At 42.1% G+C, this 21173-nt stretch overlaps 1 protein-coding gene across 3 annotated transcripts; it reads right to left on the bottom strand.

Annotated features, from left to right (window-relative positions):
* Nucleotides 1–4140: 4140 nt before the first annotated feature.
* nim1ka (NIM1 serine/threonine protein kinase a) lies at nt 4141–20925 on the bottom strand. 3 transcript variants are annotated; one of them, XM_049578333.1, is made up of 8 exons: nt 20797–20925; nt 18698–18799; nt 11581–12111; nt 10859–11227; nt 10226–10338; nt 8702–8823; nt 8421–8567; nt 4141–5935 (listed from the first exon to the last, which is right to left on the bottom strand). In XM_049578333.1, exons 4-8 carry the CDS (start codon nt 11167–11169, stop codon nt 5177–5179), a joined length of 1452 nt encoding a protein of 483 aa, XP_049434290.1. In that variant the 5' UTR covers nt 11170–11227; nt 11581–12111; nt 18698–18799; nt 20797–20925; the 3' UTR covers nt 4141–5176. The 3 variants fall into 3 exon arrangements, with proteins under 3 accessions (XP_049434290.1, XP_049434289.1, XP_049434291.1); XM_049578332.1 differs by lacking the exon at nt 18698–18799; XM_049578334.1 differs by lacking the exons at nt 18698–18799; nt 20797–20925 and adding an exon at nt 17443–17634.
* Between the last annotated feature and the right edge of the window lie 248 nt (nt 20926–21173).

Genomic DNA, 21173 nt, shown 5'->3' with positions numbered 1-21173 from the left:
TCCATAGATATATATACATGCATATCTATGCATGAAACCGAGCTGCACCAATCACATTCGTGCGCATGCGCGTGGGAAGGGGGGCGGGGGCCATAACGTCACGAATAACATCACATTATGAATCTGAAAAGTTCAGAAATACCCCTCATTCTTGACACAGAGACAGGTTTCTCCCGTGCGGGAGGAAAGGATTTACCTGCTGCCATATCAGCATTAACAAGATGTCTCAGGATAAGGTCCACGCTGATCAGTGTTGTCCTGAGGTGGAAACATCACATTGCCGCTACCTGTCAGAGATTGAAAAGTTGAGACAATCACTGCAGGAATATAAGAACAATGAAAGACATCTCAATTACCAGATCACAGACCTGGATACATATGTGCAAGACCTCCAGGAACAACTCCAGACAGCCAGGGCTGAGACAGACAGGGTGCAGGAAACGCTGACGTTAGAAAACAGGTCACTTCAGCTGAAGATAGGCTAAGTGAAATGAGGGACAGAGGTGATACCTATTTCAGAGAGCTAGAGAGGGAGAAACTGATCCTGCTGGACAAACTGAAAAATGCACAGATGCAAATTTGTAGTATGCAAAGCAGGATAACGTGCCTGACAGCAGAACTTAAACCTGCAAGAGCAGACACTGAAAGTCAGTTGTTAGAAAGGCGTGATTTTCAGAGTCACATACTAGAGCTGGAGGAAGTCATTAAGGATAAAAATGTGGTCATTCAGCAGCTGACCCATTTCAAATCTGAGTTAGAGCTGATGACAGAGGAGCTTTTCCTCCAGATAGGAGACTTAAAAAAGACAATCATCAACCTTAGTAACCTGCAATACATGAGGCAGGAGGAAGAGATTTTAGTTGAGGTTGAGAATGTCAGCAACAGATTTAGGATTTTGGCAGAAAATACATGTGAGGAGCAGAGCAAACAGAGCCTACTGGATACCACACCTGAGGCTCAGACAAGTCAGAGCCTCTCAGAGGCTCCTGCTGTTGAGGCTCCAACTGCAGCAGCTCCAGCTGTTGAGGCTGTAGCTCTCGAGGCTCCAACTGCAGAAACTCCAGCTGTTGAGGCTCCAACCGCTGAGGCTCCAACTGCAGAAACTCCAGCTGTTGAGACTGCAGCTGTTGAGGCTCCAACTGCAGAAACTCCAGCTGCTGAGGCTGCAGCTCTCGAGGCTCCAACTGCTGAAGCTCCATCTGCCGAGGCTCCAGCTGCGGAGGCACCTGCAGCTGTAGGTCAGACCAGAAGTTGGTGGCGTAGCTGTGCTAAAGGTCTGCTGATAGCAGGCTTGTATGTCTGCTTCATTGCTTCAGTACTGCTTCCTGTGTGTGTCCAGGTCATCGCTGGCAAACTTGACAGCTGCGACTGCAACCTGCTACCACTAGAAATATACTGAACGGGACAAACAACAATATTCATAGTTTCTATTCGGTGGCACCAACCAGTAGCCCTCTTGTTGTTAGGGCAAGAGGGCTACTGGTTCCAGCCCTACTGTGCACAGCGCTCGAACCAGTAGCCCCCTTGCTGTTAGGCAAGAGTCCTCCTGCTGAGCCCTCTTGCTGTTAGGCAGCTACACGGGGAGAACATGCAAGCTGACATGGGGCTCGAGCTACTGGTTCGAGTGCTGCGCACAGTAGGGCTCCAACCAGTAGCCCTCTCGCTGTTAGGCAAGAGGGCTACTGGTTCCAGACGTACTGTGCGCCGCGCTTGAACCAGTAGCACTCTCACTGTTAGGCGAGAGGGCTACTGGTTCCAGCGCTGCCCACAGTAGGGCTGGAACCAGTAGCCCTCTCACTGTTAGGCAAGAGGGCTACTGGTTCTAGCCCATCTGTGCCCAGCGCTTGAACCAGTAGCCCTCTTGCCTAACAGTGAGAGGGCTACTAGTTCCAGCGCTGCGCACAGTAGGGCTGGAACCAGTAGCAATCTTGCTGTTAGGCAAGAGGGCTACTGGTTCCAGCCCTGCGGTTCAAGCACTGTGCACAGAAGGGTTCTGTGCACAGTGCTTTAACCAGTAGCCCTACTGGTTCCAGTGCTGCACACAGCAGGGCTCGAACCAGTAGCAATCTCGCTATTAGGCAAGAGGGCTACTGGTTCCAGTGTACTGTGCGCAGCTTGCATGTTCTCCCTGTGTCAGCATGGGTTTTCTCCGGGTACTCCGGTTTTCCCAAAATACATTGTACAAAAATACAAGATATTGTATTATATCACCTGTGTTCTGTTTATTTATTATCTATATTATCTATAAATAGTATTATATTATCCCAAAATAGAATATTCAAATAACTATGAAACAAGAAGTTGTGAAATTATTTGACTTGTGTACTGAATGTTTTAGTGGTTGGAAGCCTAGTAAGACACTGTACAACCTCGTATAGTAGTCATACTATATATGTATATATATATATATATATATCATATATCGATTTATCTCAGATAATCAAAAACGACGGTCTCAAAATGAGCCAGTTCTAGCATCAGTCTTTAACTCAAGAAAAATCTTTTATTTGAAATCATTCATCTTTTATGTGACTTGAGATTCTGATGTGAACAGCCAAATCTTTATTTAAGACCTGATCGTGTATCTTTTGAACGTGACTACAATGTAAGAGAGGGTAGGCAAAATCCAAAGTCCTCATTCTGTGCCTAAATTCTGCATTCTTAAGTTCAGCTCAATATAATGCAAGGCTCCAGTGGTCTAATTTGGATTAAATAGTCCATTCGGCATGGTTTAAGAAGGACACACTGGCAAAAAGAGAGGCTTAAAAACTGTAACTGTAAGACACTCACAGGATTTTCTGACTGAATTTTTGGCAGATTCTTTAAATGAGACCCCATATGGCTTGACCACAGGTTTCTTAGGCGCTCACAGGAACCATGTTGCCACCCCTGAAAAGAGATATTTGATAGCCAGCCCAGCAACAACAGTGATTAGTGAAATATGTACTCAGTGTAAGTATTGTGTGGATAGAGTCTGCTGGTTCTAATTTAGTTCTCAGTTTAAGCACTGTTGACTGTTCTGCAATGACAAACAGGCTCATAAAGGTGCAGTGTGTAAGATTTAGGGGGATTTAGTGGCATCTATCGGTGAGGACTGAAGATTGCAACCAGCTGAAACTTCTCCTGATAAAACTTCCTTGAGTGTTCATGGTTCAGGAGGTCTAGACCAGGAGAAATTGTCTGCAGAGGTCCTCTCATCTCCAAAACAAACAGACCAGTTGCCTTAAACAGGTAAAAACACTGAATAACGCAGATTCTGACACTGCTTGTGGCATAGGGGCTGCCGACTACGTTGACCAATGTGAAAACACTAATGCTGGGTTCACAATGGATGCAGAAGCACCACGAAACGTGCTGATTTTCCGTGAAGCGCCCGTCTGCTTTTGGTGCCTGTGTTAACTGATTGGGCCTTTCACACTGGATGCAGCATCGAGCCGAGCACCCTGGCCAGCTCACGATCTGCAGCAATAGTTTCAATCACATACACTCACACACACAGCCACAAGCAGAGGCCAGTGTTTGGTTTGTCCCTTCTGGGCTACTGTAGAAACATGGTAGTGCAACATGGCGATCTCTGTAGATGAGAACCTGCTCCCTGCGTAGATATAATCAGGTAACTGAAAGGTCATGAAAACACATCAGTTCTCTTTTTTTCAGGTGATTATACACTGAAGAAAAACCCATACACGTTGCATTATAGTCCATCTCTGCTGATATATCCCCTAAATCCCACACACTGGCCCTTTCAGTCAAGTTAGGTGGAAGATGATCATTACATTCATACAACTTTGCATTTTTACTTTCACACATGGCAAGATTTATTTTTTTTATCATTTTACCTTGCCTAGCAAACACAACTAAAAAAAATAGAATTTCAAATAGAATAAAATTTGTTAACCAAATACAGCTGATCAAAAACTGTTTTAAAAATGACAAGAATACTGTCTGTGTGCCATAATTCAGATTCAGATTCAGAATACTTTATTAATTCTAAATATGTAATAATAATAATAATAATAATAATAATAATAATATATTTTTCAGTAGCTTTTTTCATTTAATTTCAAAATCTCATTTTTTTTTCTTTTTCCAATTTGTGGGACATTTCTTACCAAGTTGCCCACTTCCTTTTCCCCCATGTTTTCAAAATAAATCGCACCAATTTGCTCAGGGATTTAGGGTTTAAATACTTGTGAATGGCGTCTGAAAGCAGCACAAGAAAAGTGATGTTGCTCCAGGTTTCAAAAGGTTAAAGAATATCTCATTAAAAAAAGAATGATGCATTTAAATTTACATGTATTTTAATCAACACATGAGCATGAACATGGCATCAGATGATTTTAAAAAAAAAATAATTACAGAGACTGTTGAACTGAAAATGGATTTTGCCACATGAACAACTGATAACTTTGGTGGTTGATATGTCTGTATTTGCACTTTAATGATATTTGTTGGCTTTATGGAGCCACAGAAAAAACAGTGAGGTCATTCATGTTAACCGGTCTGACAGCAGGAACATCTCATAGAGATACATCACATAAGAAGGTGAGATGTGAACTCTCTATTCATGTCATCACACACGCTAAGGAGTATAATGAAACCAGTCTGGCTGGTTTCATAACATGATAGAAAACTAAGGCATCGAAGAAAAGTGCATTTAAACAGTAAAGACGCCATATTTCATGTACTGACTGCATGTTTCACCGCTCAGCATAATGTGGTGTATTTCTTTTTTTCCTTAAGGCTGATGCTACATTGATTTCTCATAGGGTTTAGTGGTGATCCTGCACAACAGAGAATGAGTATGGACTATAAATATCTGGTCTGCATGACCCAAATTAAAAGATACGTATGCCACCTCCTCATCATTATGTTAACATAAATAGATCACTTCATAACATTATTATAATTATAGTATTACAGGTCCATGTCCCTGTCAAAAAGGGAGACAATAATGATTCACCTGCAGCAACATTCTCACAGAGACTAATATTACTTACTAGAAGAAAGATACTAAAGTAAGAAATCCCAGATTTCAGAAGCTGAGTGGAGTTATATACCATGGTTTCAAGTTAAACTGCTGGACTGTAGAGCACTTTTTAATTTTTTTATTTCTAATTAAATCCATGCAATCTCATCCCAGGCTATTAGGTCCAGAGCAAAGCAGAGCATTTTGTCACAGAATCACACAGAGCTTAGAAGTGTGCCTTAAACTGCGGTACACTTTTAGCCGTTCCTTTTTGCTGGTTGTAGTTGGCCCGGCAACCTTTTTGACCGCAGGCATGCTCTCAACAGCCCGCTTCTTGTGAGCGCGGTGCAGCAGGATCCTGTAGACGCCTGTGATGGAGCTCCTGCAGTCTTTCCCCTGGTTGTTGAGGATGTGTTCCAGGGTGATTCCCAGTGTCTCCAGCGCTGCTTTTACTTCCATATCTTCCTCCGTAAGTTCAGATGGATCACCCTCTGCTAGGTGGGATGGGTCTAGTTTAAAGGGCTCCATGGCACGCGGGAAGTCCACAGGAAGCAGCCACTCACAGCCCATCATCTGCTCCACTGTAAAGCGGTCAGACGGTATGGGTTGGAGGATTCCCCTGATCAGCCTCTGGCATGCCTCAGGCACCCACGAGGGGATTATGTAGGCCCCCTCCAGGATGCAGCGCTTCAGTTTGGCTACAGTGTCCGCCCTGAACGGCATGGTGCACGTCACCATGAAGAACAGCATCACCCCCAGGGCCCAGATGTCCACAAAGACGCCGACATAGTGCTCATCCCGAAAGAGCTCGGGGGCGGCGTAAGGCGGGGAGCCGCAGAATGTGTTGAGTGTCTCGCTGCGGCGGCTCAGCGTGCTGAAGCCAAAGTCCCCCACCTTGACACAAGAGCTGCTGGTGTAGAAGACATTTTCTGCCTTCAGGTCACGGTGGATGATGTTGTTTTCATGCTGTGAGAGAACAAGGGGAAACTGAATTATGTACGAGCCACCTACTTTCACGTCAAGTGTGATGTGGAAATTTGAAGCCTCCAGTGCACAAACACTGAGAGTTGACTTTACAGTAAAGAAGCAGACATCTTGTGTGCAGCAGGTAAACTTTTGAAATATCTGAAATAAATATAGTATTTACTTTTTTCAATGAAGGAAAAGGAAAAGGTGTAATTTTCTTTCTTTTAATAGATCAGACACAGACTATTACAGAGTATTTTTTTGTCTTAAAACATGTCTGGTGGGAATATTACAGGATTTAAGATGTAACCGTGTGACTGCTTCGTTGATAAGCTGAATCCTGACCAGAAATAAAATCAATGACACATGCACTTTCTTTAGCTGCCACTAAAATTATGCTGATCTAGTAAAGCTGCTACGTGAACAAATTCATAAACATTATTTTCCTAATTCATGAGAGCTCTTTTATACTCAGGGTGACCTGATCCCAACAAACCAAATGTGGGATGACGAGTATTTTTGTGCAGGACAATGTGGGACACATTATCAGTTAGGTTTAGGCCTGTCAATCAATTAAAATATTTAACCGCGATTAACAGCAAGATTGTCCATAGTTAACTCATGATTAATCGCAAATTAAACACACATATGTTTGTTATTAATGCAACAATCCAAACCTATGACAAATACTGTCCAGAATATTCTCCAGAAAAACCTCAAAGGTACTGCACGCTCACAAAATATGCTGAAAGCAAATCATGGCAAACTCAAGCCCAACAAGCAACAACAATGGACATATTGATCTAAATGTAACATTACTTTGTAACACTAACACAATGTCCAACTTCTGGTTATGCCTTGATCGAGGCTGAAGGGCAAAGAGGACCGTGCGTTTGCTGTGGCTGCACCCAAACTTTGGAACAGTCTACCTCTCTCCATTAAGGGTTCCCCATCTGTGGACACTTTTAAGGCTAGACTTAAGACCCACTTTTACTCTAAAGCTTTTGAGTGCTCCTGAACTCTTATCCCTCCAGTTATTTTTTAGTCTTTTGTATTTCCACTCTCCAATTTGTTCCTCTACTTTTGGACTTGTGTACATGGGACTATACATTACATTGCTACATATCTTGATCTCTGCACTTTGTTATTTTGTGATTTTACCTTTACTGTACAGCACTTTGGTCAACCTAGGTTGTTTTTAAATGTGCTTTATAAATAAATTTTAATTTGATTTGAACTTTATACTTGTAAATGTGAACTAATCATCCCCTCTTTATTAAAACAGCTCAACATACTCCGGCGGTGACTCAGTTCACATCGTCAGTAAATGCAAATAACTTCGGTCTTGTGGAGAGAACCATCTGGCTGGGCTTTAAAGCTGATGCCTTTCTCTATCCATTTCTGCTCACAGAGGTTTTTTTCCTGCTTGCCATCTATAATGTTACTGCTGCATCGTATCCTGATTTCCCAAAACTACGGGATGGGCTGAGGGTCATAATTACAGAATGAACTTGTGTTAAGAGTGTATAAAAAAAGAAATTAGTAGCGTTAAAAGGACGCACACGATAACTCTGACAGCCAACATTTTTATATAATGCATATGTAACTTAAAAAAAAAAAAAAATCCTGTGAGAAATCAAAAAATAATTCTCACAAATTTTTCAAAAAATAGTTTCACAGTCTTTGCAGTAGCCGCATTTCCTCTTCCTTGTGGTAGTTTCCGTCATATTCCACCTAAATCTGCAAAGCTTGTGACTTTCTACTGACTCGTAATTTTCCCCATTTGATGTAGCGTAGCAAAGACAGCGACAGGTTCACCTGCACTTGACCCACATGTGCACAGTTTAACACCAAACACAGCCCCCTGATGACAGCTTTCACTGCTTTCTTCATAGCCATTGGATAAAAGCCAGATTTTAGAAGAGCATCTGTCCTGACTCCTGCAGTAGTTTTGCTGCTTATTAAAATGCAGGACACTGTCTTAATATGCAGGATGTGGGACGAGGAATAAGCATGATGTGCAGTCCCACATAACGGGACACCTGATCACCCTTTTTACACTATACACTCACACTGTCCATCATATATATAAATATTCTAGGTATCAGAAAAATATTTTGTTTAGTCTGTACACTGTTCAAGATCTTCTACATCTCACAGTTGGCTTGTTATAATATGGGTGCATCAAAACCTGCAATGTATTAATAGTCTGCAATAACATTAAAAGATTAAATTAGAAGGTTAGATTAATTTTTAATGACCCTCCATGGTCAAACCAGGTCATTGTAGCAGCAGAGAACAGAAGATACTATAGATGAAAATGAATCCTATTACCAACATATAGGAGACAGCATAGGTTGTCATCTTAATGGTTAATAAGAGTTATTTAATAATAAAAATTGTAATTAAATCCTATATATGCTACATTCGGATTGAGATTATGTTTTCTATTATTTTTTTTCAATACAAACGTGTATGTACTAACCATGTGTTTAACAGCAGAGAGGATCTGAGCGAAGACGAGCTTGCTGTCAGTGTCAGAAAGTTTCCCCTCAGTAGTAATTTTGGTGTAGAGCTCCCCTCCTCCTGCGTACTCCATCACCAGGTGTAACCGTGACAACGTCTCCACCACCTATAGTAAAAAAAAAAAAAAAAAAAAAAATGGATGGATGGATGTCAGGCCGGATGTGGCGATCACTGAGGAAGCCTCTGGGGAACAGATAGAGCTCATATAAATCAATATGAGTGTGTGTGTATGAGTCGAACCTCATAGAGGCGTATGATGTTGGGATGGTGCAGTTTCTCCATGCTGGAGATCTCTCTGGACAGCAGCCTCTGGGTCTTCTGATCCAGCTTGGTTTTGTCGAGGATTTTTATGGCCACTTTGTCTGGTGATGCCGAAGGAGAAGATTAAGGTTGGTGATCGGTGAAGTTGTACAGATCATTTAAAAACATGCAGAGATATGCTTTAAAGCAGGAAAAAAAAAAAATTAAAAATTCAAAGTTGATTTTTTTAAATACATGTGTCCTGATAATTTCTATCATCATTAATACCCCTTTTCTGAAGAATAATGTATTACACGTGTTACATGAATCTTATGTACAGTAGATAGAGGATAGAAAATGTGAGCCTGGCTCTTTCCCTGAAGTAACCGCGCCTGATGCTCTCCTCTAGATAATGTGATGGAGGATTAGCTGCCCTCAGAAAACCAATTTTCTTGATTATGTTCTCCCACGGGGTCAATTCTCACTTTTAGCCCTGTCTTAAAAGAGAATTTTCTTTTTCTGCACTTACTGTGACTTCACGTCTGAGCAGATATGAAGGGTCAAGTCAGGGTGAAAATTAAATATGATAGGAACAAACAGTGCTGATGTAGCTACGCTTACCAGCTTTAAAAATGTTTTGAAAGGAAAATATATTGCGCATTTAAAGACGTACACAAACTTACAGCCAATAAAGATCAAAATACATTACATATATCAAGTTCAAACAGCTGATATCTTTACTGTATTCTGTTAAATGATTCATAAAGAGACGTTAAATAGACCTCAGGTAACTGAATACAGAAAAGTTCTTAAGTGGCAAAATGGTGTTGAGATATCTAATTGTGTGTCAGTATGCATTATTCAGGCCGGTATTAGGCTCCCTTTCAGCTGTGACATAGCTTTCAATAGGAGCATTCAAAATGCATTGCAGCTCATATTGTTTTTGGGGGAGCTAAATGATACCACTTACATCCACACGCACACATAGCATGGCACAGACGGACAGGCAGGCAGTAAAGTGCAGATAACCCTAAAAACATAAAGCGCACGCACATGCAGCCACACACTCATTTTCATCCCTCTCTTTTGCCTTTGATGAGGCATGCAGCAATTTTAGCCGTCGCTAAGGAAACTGGAGATCTCTAATCAATCCATCTGTTCAAGGGCAGCAGACAGTCTGTCTCTGTGTGGCTGAATCAGCCCTCTGGCCAGGCACACATTGCCTTGTTAGTGAATTGCTACATAAGGACACACTTGTTAGTATTGCAGCCCATTGATGGAAACAGCTCATCAGCCAAATTATCACTTAAATCCAATAAAAAGGCAGAGCGGAGCGCAAATGGGAGCTTACTTAAGATTCTTATCTTTACAGGTGCATATATTTCTGCCTTTAGTGATGGTCAAAATGTCTAACATTTTCACTATATAATATGTTTATGTCTAATTAGTATGATTGCTACTCCTCTTCAGAAGATGTTTTCCTGTATTGATGTTTTAACAGTTGCATTTCACTGATGTCTTTACCTTTGGTGAGGGCATGAATTCCTAGCTTGACATGGGAGAAATTTCCGCAGCCGATCTCTCCTCGAATTTTGTAGAAGCCGATTCTTCTGCCCACCGTTAACTCACGGACCACCCTGTGACCACATTACAGAAAAAAAATGTAATTTAATCACCTTTTCAATCCAAAAAAACATTTAAATACAACAAATTGTGTTTTCAACATAATGCCGATTACTGCTTTTTTGATTTGATTTGATTTAATTTATTTCGAACATTTAAAAAAAAAAAAGAATATATTGTAGAAAAAAAGCCTACAAAACAGAGACAAACAATAAATCATGAATAGACTTATAGTGAGAAACATAAATTAACATTTCATGTCCAAAAAACATCAGGAAGAAGCAACATGGTTGTCTAGCCCTCGCCCAATCTCAAACTATACTAATCCATCACTAATCAAACTACTACATAAATACACTCCCCTCACCATCAATCAACCACACATTAACGCCACCGCACTTCTTAATACCTGATAACCAACATTAGTGCTTTACATTCCCTCTAACCATTTCTGTACTTGTGAAGATACTGTCTTTGTACCTCTTCTTAAACTGTCTGATATATTTACTTTGATTTCATCTCATGACCCCTTACCTTTCATCCTGGCACATATCCAGGTTCAGCCTCTCCAGCGGAGTGAGGCGGCGGATCGTGGCTCCCTCATCGTCCGTGTTGATGTCTGAGCTGTCCTGGCGGCTCCAGCGGGCGTACCTATGGCCACCGGGGACCACGGCTGTGCCTCCGACTGATCCACAGATAGACTCTCCATTAGAGTCCCCGGTCTCTGTGCCAGAGACTGAGATGCTCCCGGCGGTGCCTGCTGCCCCCGGCCCCCTACAGCCTGCTGTCCCAGCCCCGGCTTCAGCCCCTTCTGGGCTGTTCTCGGAGGGGCAGACAGCAGTCATCCTGCAAGGGACGCCCAGGGTGGCGGGTGCTTAGCTCATGGTTGGGGGTGGAGAAGGACTGGATGCACAATATGGAAGAAAAACATTACTTTTGTGGCTCATTGCACAGTGATTGATGTTCCTACATTGTGCGAGTGGCTTTTAAAATCTACCCCTTTAAGCTAAAACTAAACAACATGATAACAAGATTTGAAAGTGCCTCAGTAAATATTTGCTGCTCCTTGTATTTAACAGCATACATATATTTAAAGATATATTTTCTATTTTTTCTTGCCTTATTATATCAAATTAACAATACAAGAAAAAGTACATAGCTATCGGCAACACAAGATTAATAAAACATCATGGATCACATAAAATAGCTTCAATGTAAAAGCTGATTTAAAGCATGGGACATAAAACCTGACTTACCTTCAGATGTGTGAGCCATTTACAAGGTAATGTCTTTCAGTTGCCTTGCCCAAATGTCATTATTTAGTCAACTGAGTCCATAAACAAATGTTATTAATAAGTGTATTTCAGCTAAATAGGACCCAAATTCCAGTCTGTAGACCCGAGCACATGCTGCATCCACAGTTTCCCAAATCTGCTGCAGCTGCAATCTGTCCCCTCCACAATGAAATAACAGTTTGTCAGCTCATGCAGCTTTAGTCTTGTTGTATTTCAAGAATTTTCTGTAGTTAAAGCCTTAGTTTCCTTATTTGCAGCTGTCAAGGAAAGCGTGATGAGGCTAGAGATCACACCGGCCACATGGACTCATGCTCACTTATGTCTCTTGCTGGAGAGGTCTGCGGAGCTTTAATGGGCTCTTCTGAGTCTCCAGGGTATAAATAGGCCACAGGTTGAGGAGGAGGGAAGAGGAGCTGGATGGGTGGGTTGGAGGACGGAGGCTGAACAGAAGATAGTGTCAGGGTGCAGCCTTGGGTCGTTCAGTGAGACCACCTGGAATGAAGCACAAGAGAGATACAAAGAAATGTCATTAATGGTAACTGTGGTGCTCATGGTAGCCTCCTCTGTCCTTTACATTGTCTAAATATTGTGTTTAAATCTGTTCCCTTTCATCAGCTAGTACATTTGTGAGAATATTTATCATATGCCAATTTTATAGATCCCTTTCTCACCCTCCATGTAAAGAGTCTGTATGCACATGACACAAGTGCACCTGTTCAGTATCTGCTTGAGTGTCTGTTACGCTGTATTGTAATCCTCACTTAATTCCGTGCTTGAGTCCTGCTCCAAGGGCGGTGCGGGCTTAGGTTGCCATGAGAGCCGGAGTAAACAAATCAGAGATCCTCATCCCTCGCTGCCACCAAGAAGATACTTACAGCCTGACTGACTTATTCCACCTCTAATGGAGAGTATGAGTGATGACCGGTGCTCCCTTGTGTGCGTGGTACAGAAAGTACAGCTAATAGTTTGTAAATGGGTGATAATTGCACGTTGTTCAGAAAACAAAGCTCTAACAATGCCCCACGAGAGGAAAAAGAAAAGGTGAACCTGAGGTTGAGGTGAACCCTGATTTTGCAGACATATATTTTCTAAAATGAAATTCAAATCAGCCAAATAAAATGATCTCAACACAACTGGATTGGCCTAAACTACCTCAAATGATCTAAAATAAGCTGATTCTCCACTATGTCTTGGTGTTTAACAGAATAACAATGTGCTCATTTCATACTCTCAACCAGCCAACCAAGTCAATTGTTCAACATTACACCTGACACCTGAATTGAAAATACCGCAACTATACAAACAAACAATATACTTAACCTGTACTAGAGTCAACAGCGCTCCAGTATTTAATCTGCAGACTGTTGCCACAGTCACAGTTTGAACACGTGGCAAATGAGCTATCTCATGCTGCATACAGCCCATGAAAAGCGCAGAACCAATGACATATCGATTCAACCAACAAGAACGGCCTCTGTTACCGTAACCTGATTCACATTCACACCTACGGACAATTTAGGGTTATCAGTTAACCTAATCCCCAATCTGCATGTCTTTGGACTGAAGCCGCTGACACGGGGAGAACACGCAAACTCCGCACAGAAGGGTTCCCCTTCTGATCGAACCGGGAAACCCTCTTGCTGTGAGGCGACAGGGCTAACCACCACACCACTGTGCCGCCCCATGAACATGGTCACTGTGGTTAATTTTCCATCCCACACACAACAGTCCAGGTGTCATAGGCCTTTACCTCCTGGCACACCAAATATGTTCTCATCCATAGTCACTGATAAAAAGAAAAACATGGAGTGCTGCACTGGGTTAAGGCTCTATGTAGTCAGATGTAAAAAAAATCGGGTGCTCTTTAAGGATGGAGGCAAAGAGTCCAAGGCACTCTGACTGTACTTAAAAATCCTTTATTAATGCATGAATAAACCAACGCGTTTTGACTAGAAAGTCTTCATCAGGGTGTAAAATGGCAAGAATCAGGCGATTCGATACATATCACGATACTGGGGTTACCATTCAATATTGTTGCTGTATATTGCAATACTGTAAACAAAGCCATACATTGCAATTTTTAAAATGTAATTTTAGGAAGCTGTCATAGTGTAAAGAAAAATATGCAAAAAAATTTTAATTTTTATGCAATCATAACAGTACGATCTGCATTTGTCACAGTCACAGTTCTTGTAACATTCAACATCATAGCCCTACTTTTTTTTGCAATCTGAGCAAAGGAATTAACATCAAAAAATAAAAAATAAAAGTGTTTGCAGGGTTCTTTAGGTAAACAAAATAAGAAAATAAAAAATTGTAAACAATCAAAAATTGATAGTGCTTTTTTGAGAACAGTATCACAAAACATAAAATCGCAATACTAAGTGTATTAATATTTTCTTACACCCCTATGCACTAATTACTCCTGTTTACTCCAGTAATGTTTGAAAAAAACTACAGCGCCCTGCTGTGTTATCTAAAATAAAACTTTATCTCCACAGGAATGTGCTGAGTCCTGAGCATGACTGACAGGATAGGGAAGTTGGAGTAAGTCGGAGAAAGACTAATTTTACTTACATTTTTTGATTAGGTGGTAACCTCTCACACATCCACACTATAGCAAAGATGACACAGCATTATTGCATCTTATTGGTATGGAACAAAAAATGATGTAGATAAATAGAAATGGTGATGTCAGCTGACAGTCATCAATATGGATATCAGTTACAGCTACTGTGGGGAAATCTTTTCTCCCGCAGTATTACACTGCAAAATGTAATGAAACAGGATTTTCAGTTAGGCTGTTCAGAAGAAGACATTATTACGACATAACAGTGTGTATAGGGCAGGAACAGAAATGGTTAACCTAGTGTAACCTGGTGCTTCTGAAGGCGTTCTCTCTCTCATCCGTCTCTATATTAAGATGAATGAATCTATATTAAAGCCTCGCTAGGAAATCAAAGCAGTTGTCTTTTGTGAGGCGTACAGTCTCCCAGCCTTCAAACACCTTCCTGCTATCGCACCATGAATATCTAAGCATTGATCTCAGGCGGCCTAAAAGGACTTGGTAAGAGAGGAGAGGCCTCCACTTTACAGCACAAAGCAACACGCCCTGAATACCAGCCTTTTATATATGTAAATAAAAAGACTACAAGGACAAGCATGCATGAGATAAAATAATTATTGGTCTTGGAATATAGCTAGTACAATGTCAGACAGCTTCATAAATATATTTCTAAAATCTCTTCCTAACAGAGAGTGAGACACCTGAAATTACTAATGGGATCTACAGATGATTACTTTGTGTCAAGAGTATCTCCACAGAGGGTCTGTAGACGAGCTACCCAGATTGCTTTGTGCTTTGCTTCCACTGAATAACAGAACTACCTGGTTGCTTGGTGACGCTGACCGAGCGTGTTTGTTTGTCTTTTTTCGTGCTGAGGATTAGGCATTAACTGGCACTGGGTATCAAGAAAGAGAGCACTCAGCTCCATGTTTATTGTTACACAGCGCTGCATTGGGTCTCCGAGTACTCATGTGAATTACGTGCGTGAGCAAACTGATGGATTTATAGCCTACACACACACACACACTCACACACACACACGGAGCACAAGAGAACACCAGTGGAAGAATTAGAAACCTCATAAATAGATGGCATGTTGTCTGATTGTGAATTAAAGTTGAAATCACTGATGAAGCACCTTAAAGGGGACCTATAATGCTCATCTACATGTTCATATGTGTAGTTTGGGTTTCTGCTAGAACATGTTTTCATGCTTTAATAGTCAAAAAACACTATAATTTCCTCATACTGTCTGTGCTGGAGCACCTGTATTCACCCTCCATCTGAGACGCTCTGTTTTGGCGCCTGTCTCTTTAAGCCCCCCTCCAAAAACTAAAGAAATGAGTACCAGCCAGTCAGAGAGAGAAAGGGGAGGGTCATGCCCTCTCCATCCTACGACAAAAAAAATTGCCGCACCTGTAGCTAGGGAATGACTATAACGGAGAATAGTACTTTGTATTGTAAAAAAACCCCACAAAAATAAGCTTCTAAACCAAATTCTTCACAATCAGCAGGAAAATGATTCAAAAACATGGAGAAATTTACAACGACAGCAACTAAGCCCAGTTCAGACCAAAGATTTGCAACGAGATAAAACCATTTTAGAACGCTGCAGCGGTGTGAACTGGCTGTCTGTGCCCAACTCAAGCCGGCTAATGGTGTCACCTGCAACTCCGCTGGTAAAATCACCGGTGGCTGGTTTTAGAATGTAAAGCACGTCACCTGTTTCTATAGCCAATCAGCTTGTCCTGAAGTCCGCTGGTCAAGGTAAAACGACCACAGACGACATGTTGACCTGCTGTGGCAGGTGCTCCGTCCCGCCGAGTCCTCTGTTTCCGTTATGTGCCGATGTCAGACGGTTGGTTGCTGCTGCTGCTCACTGTATGTGTCATGTATTATGACCCCTCACACACACACATTCTCACTGACTAACTAAGTGCGCTGCTTACTTATATTATTGTAGCGTATTTATTTAAAACAGTCCATCTGAGGCTCGTTTTGTTTCTGTTTTTCGCCATTTCATCACTTCTACAAATGCAACTGTAGCCAGTATCTCACTATCACTATCCTCATTCATATTTTAAGAGGCTACAAATTATATTCAGCCACAAAATAAGCCTGAAAAGCTGCGATGATACACCACTTCATCTCGTTGCACTGGTGTGAAATGGCAGGTTTTTAGAATGTTGTAGAACAGTGCATTGCAAGTAGTCGCCTGTTTCAGCTCGTCTCGTCACAAATCTTTGGTCTGAACTGGGTTTAAGATTACATGTAACCCTGACGTTAGCGCGTAGCTTCATGTAGCAGTGTAGGCTAAGTAATGTAAACACTAATAGCGTGCCTGGAGTGGATGACCATATAAGGAAATCTCTCACAAGCTGACATTAGTTTATTGCAAAAGTAGCAAAAAAATCATTGGAAACGGAGTATTCAACCGTCTGAGGCTCACAGGGATTACCTTTACATACATTTACCTCATTACTTTGAAACTTTGGCCACATTTAATATGAACATCCAACATGGTAACATATGACAGTATACACGGAAAACCATAATAGGTCCAATTTAAGTAATTCAATAACACTGTATGTCAAGAAAAAATACCAAACATTAGCTGGTTACAGCTTCATAAAATAGCTTCATTTGCTTTGTTCTCTGTTTCAAATCATTTTAAAACGATTTTTGGCTCCTGGCCAGATCAAGTAAGCAAGTTTAATTTTTCAAGAGTATGAGCAAGTTTATATTGAAGTGGTGTTTGTGGTACAAATTTGAAATTTAAATAAGGCATCTATGGTCATGAGGTCTGGGTATATCACCCGAAAGAATGAGATGAGAATGAGTTTCCTGGCTGGGCTCACCCTTAGAGATAAGCTTCCTGTGGAGGTTTCCCTAGCACATCCAACTTGGAGGAGACCTTGGGGTATACTCAGAACACGTTGGAGAGGTTATATATGTTATCTGGCTTGGGATTGCCCTGCGATCCCCAAGGAGGAGCTGGAAACGTTGCCAGGGAGAAGGGACCTTAGTTAGCCTGATGCTACCGTGACCTGGCCGTGGATAAGCACCGGAAAACTGATGGATGTATCAGTACTCCCAACTTTGCTCTTTCAAGTTTAAATTACAGACATATGGACATTCAGAAATTCACTCAATTAATACAGCACAGTGGGTACCACAAACAGGTTTATGAGCCTGCAAACAGCCGACCCTTCATCAGCAAACACTACCAGCTTTGCCAAGTACTTTGCCATACTCACCAGACAGTCAATCATTTGTCTGAGGATCCCTAAAGAGACGGAGGAGGGTTCGCCTGAAGCACTCTGCTGCTGACCACACTGCTAGCATCAGCAGCCTCTTCACACACTCCAACAACGGAAAATACAAGAGCCCTTCCACAGCAGCTGTGGACCAAGAATAAGACACTTTTTCCTAAACGTCTGTCTGTGCCTGTAGAGAACAGAGGAGCTGCTCCTCACATCACAAGCCATGAAACGTCTATCTGTAAAAAGGGTTCCTCCTCTCTGTTGTGTCCCCTTCCTTTGCCTCCCATTCATTTTACACCCAGTCCCTCATTCGGCCTGCGCTTGTATCACATTCTCTCGTTTTCACTGCCGTTATGCATTCAGGCACAAAGACGACTCACGCGCCAACGCACACGCATTCACACACACTCCCTGTGCACAAGCACTGGTGCGCTCATGTAAATGCATACACACGACTGAGTGCACACACACAGACAGCGGGCTCTCTCCGCACAAAGCTCCCCAGTGTGTTAATTGAGACGCACGGCTGACAAGAATAAAGAGCTCAACAGTGAAAGAGCTGCGACAATGAAGACTACGGGCCCTAGGAACGGAGAGGCAGCCCTCTCTGGAATCTATGGGGCAAATATTTCACATTTACCTAAAAACAGAGTGACCTCTAAATCCCTTCCTTCTGACACACACACAAGTCCAAACCGAAGCTGCACAGGCCTCTATGGATGCACTGAAACTAAAGCTTATACCTGGCTTTACATGAGTAGGACTTTTCTCACCACTAGATTTACACAGTTTATACATTGTTTTACGTTTATCAGGTACAGTTCACACAAGAGAGAGCGAGCACTGTCTCTGAGGCCTTAACAAAGTTACCATGCCACTGTATGCAGGCAGCACAACAACACGATGTAGTACACACTGTAAATCCTGCATTTAAATCCAAATCTGTTGGGTCGATCGCTTCTTCCTGTTTTAAATAGCCATCTGAGTTTGCATTTTATTCACTGTCAGCGCTTCAAAGAGGCTTGCATCAAAGAAAGAACACATGAAGCGCAATGTTTCATGTGCTCTGACTGATTGACCATCAAAAGAATAAAAACCAAGAACAGATTTCATTCAGGCCGGAGTAAACAGACTCTAAAAAGAAGCTATTTTTGCTTCAGAATTATGGAAATATATGCAGTTTCTAATCCTAGACTGAGAAAAATAAGTGGAAAACACTGTAGTTTTAATGGTATACGTTCAAGATTACCTGCTTTATTCTGTAGTGGGCCAAAAGACACATAAATTGTGTAGCTGGAGACACAACACATCCAAATCTGGCTGCTGAGTCATTCAAATCTGTCCTCTGTCTCTGCAAACAGCAAACACGGAACAGATGCAAATACATCAGTCAATGTGTATAATCAATTCAGATTCTAGGGTTACTTTCCTTTCCTTTCCTCTCCTGTCCTTTCCTTTCCTTATATCTTAAAGCAAGTAGCCTAGCCCAGGGGTTCCCAGCTGGTCCAACCACAGGGTCCAGATTTCACCTTAGTCATTAGTGTATGTCAGAATCATACTTGAATTGAGCTAGTTTGCTATCTCTGTTAAGGAGCTATCCATTATTCACTCACTCTACAGCGGGAAACAGCACTTCAAAATAAAAGCTCTGTACCGGAATTTCATTGTACTTAAAAAGAAAGTGTGCTTTTAAAAACTTGACACGTTCACAAGTCACTTGCGGTCCATTCAGAACTGCTGGACCTCGACCTACCAGCTGGGAACCACTGGCCTAGCCTATTGGAATAATTTGACATACAGTGTCTTGTAAATCTAATCTGTTTGTGTAACTCTTTGCTGAGTCTGTGTATATCAGTTATTGTGCTGTGTTACCTTTAATTCTTGAAGAAAACTGTTTTTCTCGCCTGCCTTCTCAATGAATGAAGAATATAGGAAATTGATAAAATTCCTTAGGAGATGGAGTAAAAGGGGTATGCATTTAACAACAGGGTCCTGGGTCTATTCTGAATTGTCGCAAGTGACTCCCTAACGAGTTAAGTTTGTAAAAAACACACATTATTTTAATAATGTATAAGTACAGTGAATTTCCGGCACAGAGCTTTCATTTTGAAGTGCCATTTCCTGCTGTAGAGTGAGTGAATAACTGACAGCTACTTCACAGAGACAGCAAACCAGCTCGATGACATGGCCAAACGCAAGTATGACACCGAATATATATATAACTGTGTGGACCTCAAACTAATGACAAAGGAGAAATCTGAACCCTGTGGCTGGACTGGATGGGAACCACTGCTTTAATGCATAGATGGATTAATGAAAGGGCCTACCTGGGCACAGTGTGAGGGTGTCTTCACCTGCAAAATGTCACTCTAATTAACACATACTGACCAGGAAGAGACTCAAAATGACCAGAAAAAGGCGCAAAAAGAACACAAAGATGGAAAGGAACTGCAAAGAAACACAAAATAACTACGAAAACAGGCAAAACAGCTACACAGAGACATAAAGTGACTACAAGGTGACACGAAAAAGGTACAAAATGACCCCATAGAGACACTAAACAACAAGGCAGAGACACAAAACCGCAAAAAAATTGCGTAACAACCACAGAGAGATGCAAAACAACAAACAGAGGCATTTGTAGGACAGGCATTGGGGCCTTTTGCATAACTGTGCCCAGGGGCCCATTGTTGCACGCTTTAATCGGACAAAAACTGACCTATGATGTATACTGCATGAAGACAGATAAACCTCCATCTCCGTGCAACAGGTGCTGGAGCTTAACTCTCTCATCCTTTACCAGATCATTCCCTATACACTGTGTGTCCAACACACTGAAGGAGCTTAATCAGTGAGTCACGGTGGTTCCCCGAAGTTAATATATTAAATTGCGCGTATCACGTGCGTGCGTAACTGCCAGGTGGTGCACTGTCATCCCCTCTCCAGAAATGATGCATTGCTTTTAATAACAACGACACCAAAACATGACTTAAAATCAATTCAAAGGGAGATTATGGAGAGATAAATTGCTCTCGGTTCCTATGATGTGCGCTCTGCCACCTTCACAGATTCATGTTCAAGGTGAGTCGCGTCATGTTTCATGTCTGTGATGTCTTACGGTTTAAATGTATATTTATATAAGAGAACTTTCCAAACACAACCCTGCCGTCGCGTAGATGATCTTGCAGCAGTGCATTAATGAAGTGTCTGTGCTCAATGACAGTCAACAGTTAACGCCTCCTCGCAGCAGCAGCAGCAGCAGCAGGCCATTCCCTATGAGCCGGCGCATTGCTCTCTGTAATCCAACATCACAGCAAGAGAGATGTGTCATGTGTGAATCAGTCTTACCTGTCTGGATGTCCTCACGGGCCCGCGGCGACACGCGTTATCGACCTCGCTGTGAAATCATCTTTCTCCGGTGCCCGGTGACACTGAGCGCACTGCTCCTGCAGCAGCTGCTCCGCGGGTCGGTCTGTTGTGAAGGAAATCCGCTTGTCTGGCAGGTGAAGCAGCCAATCAGCGACGGACTGAGGAGTCCACTGTGTATGTCTCAACCAATCAGAGGGAAAGAATTACAGCGAGCCGCAGGATCACTTCAGTTCAGGACCACAGGAGCTGTCCAGACTCTGGTAACCTAACCTGTGTGTGTCACGCACCATGCTCACCTGCCAGGCTATTAGCACAGCAGAGGTTCAAGGTGGGGTCAGGGGACCAGCAGGAGGCCT

Source organism: Epinephelus fuscoguttatus, linkage group LG6, assembly GCF_011397635.1.
Source record: "Epinephelus fuscoguttatus linkage group LG6, E.fuscoguttatus.final_Chr_v1".
NCBI classification, from domain to species: Eukaryota; Metazoa; Chordata; class Actinopteri; order Perciformes; family Serranidae; genus Epinephelus; species Epinephelus fuscoguttatus.
This window is presented reverse-complemented; position numbering and strand designations above follow the sequence as displayed.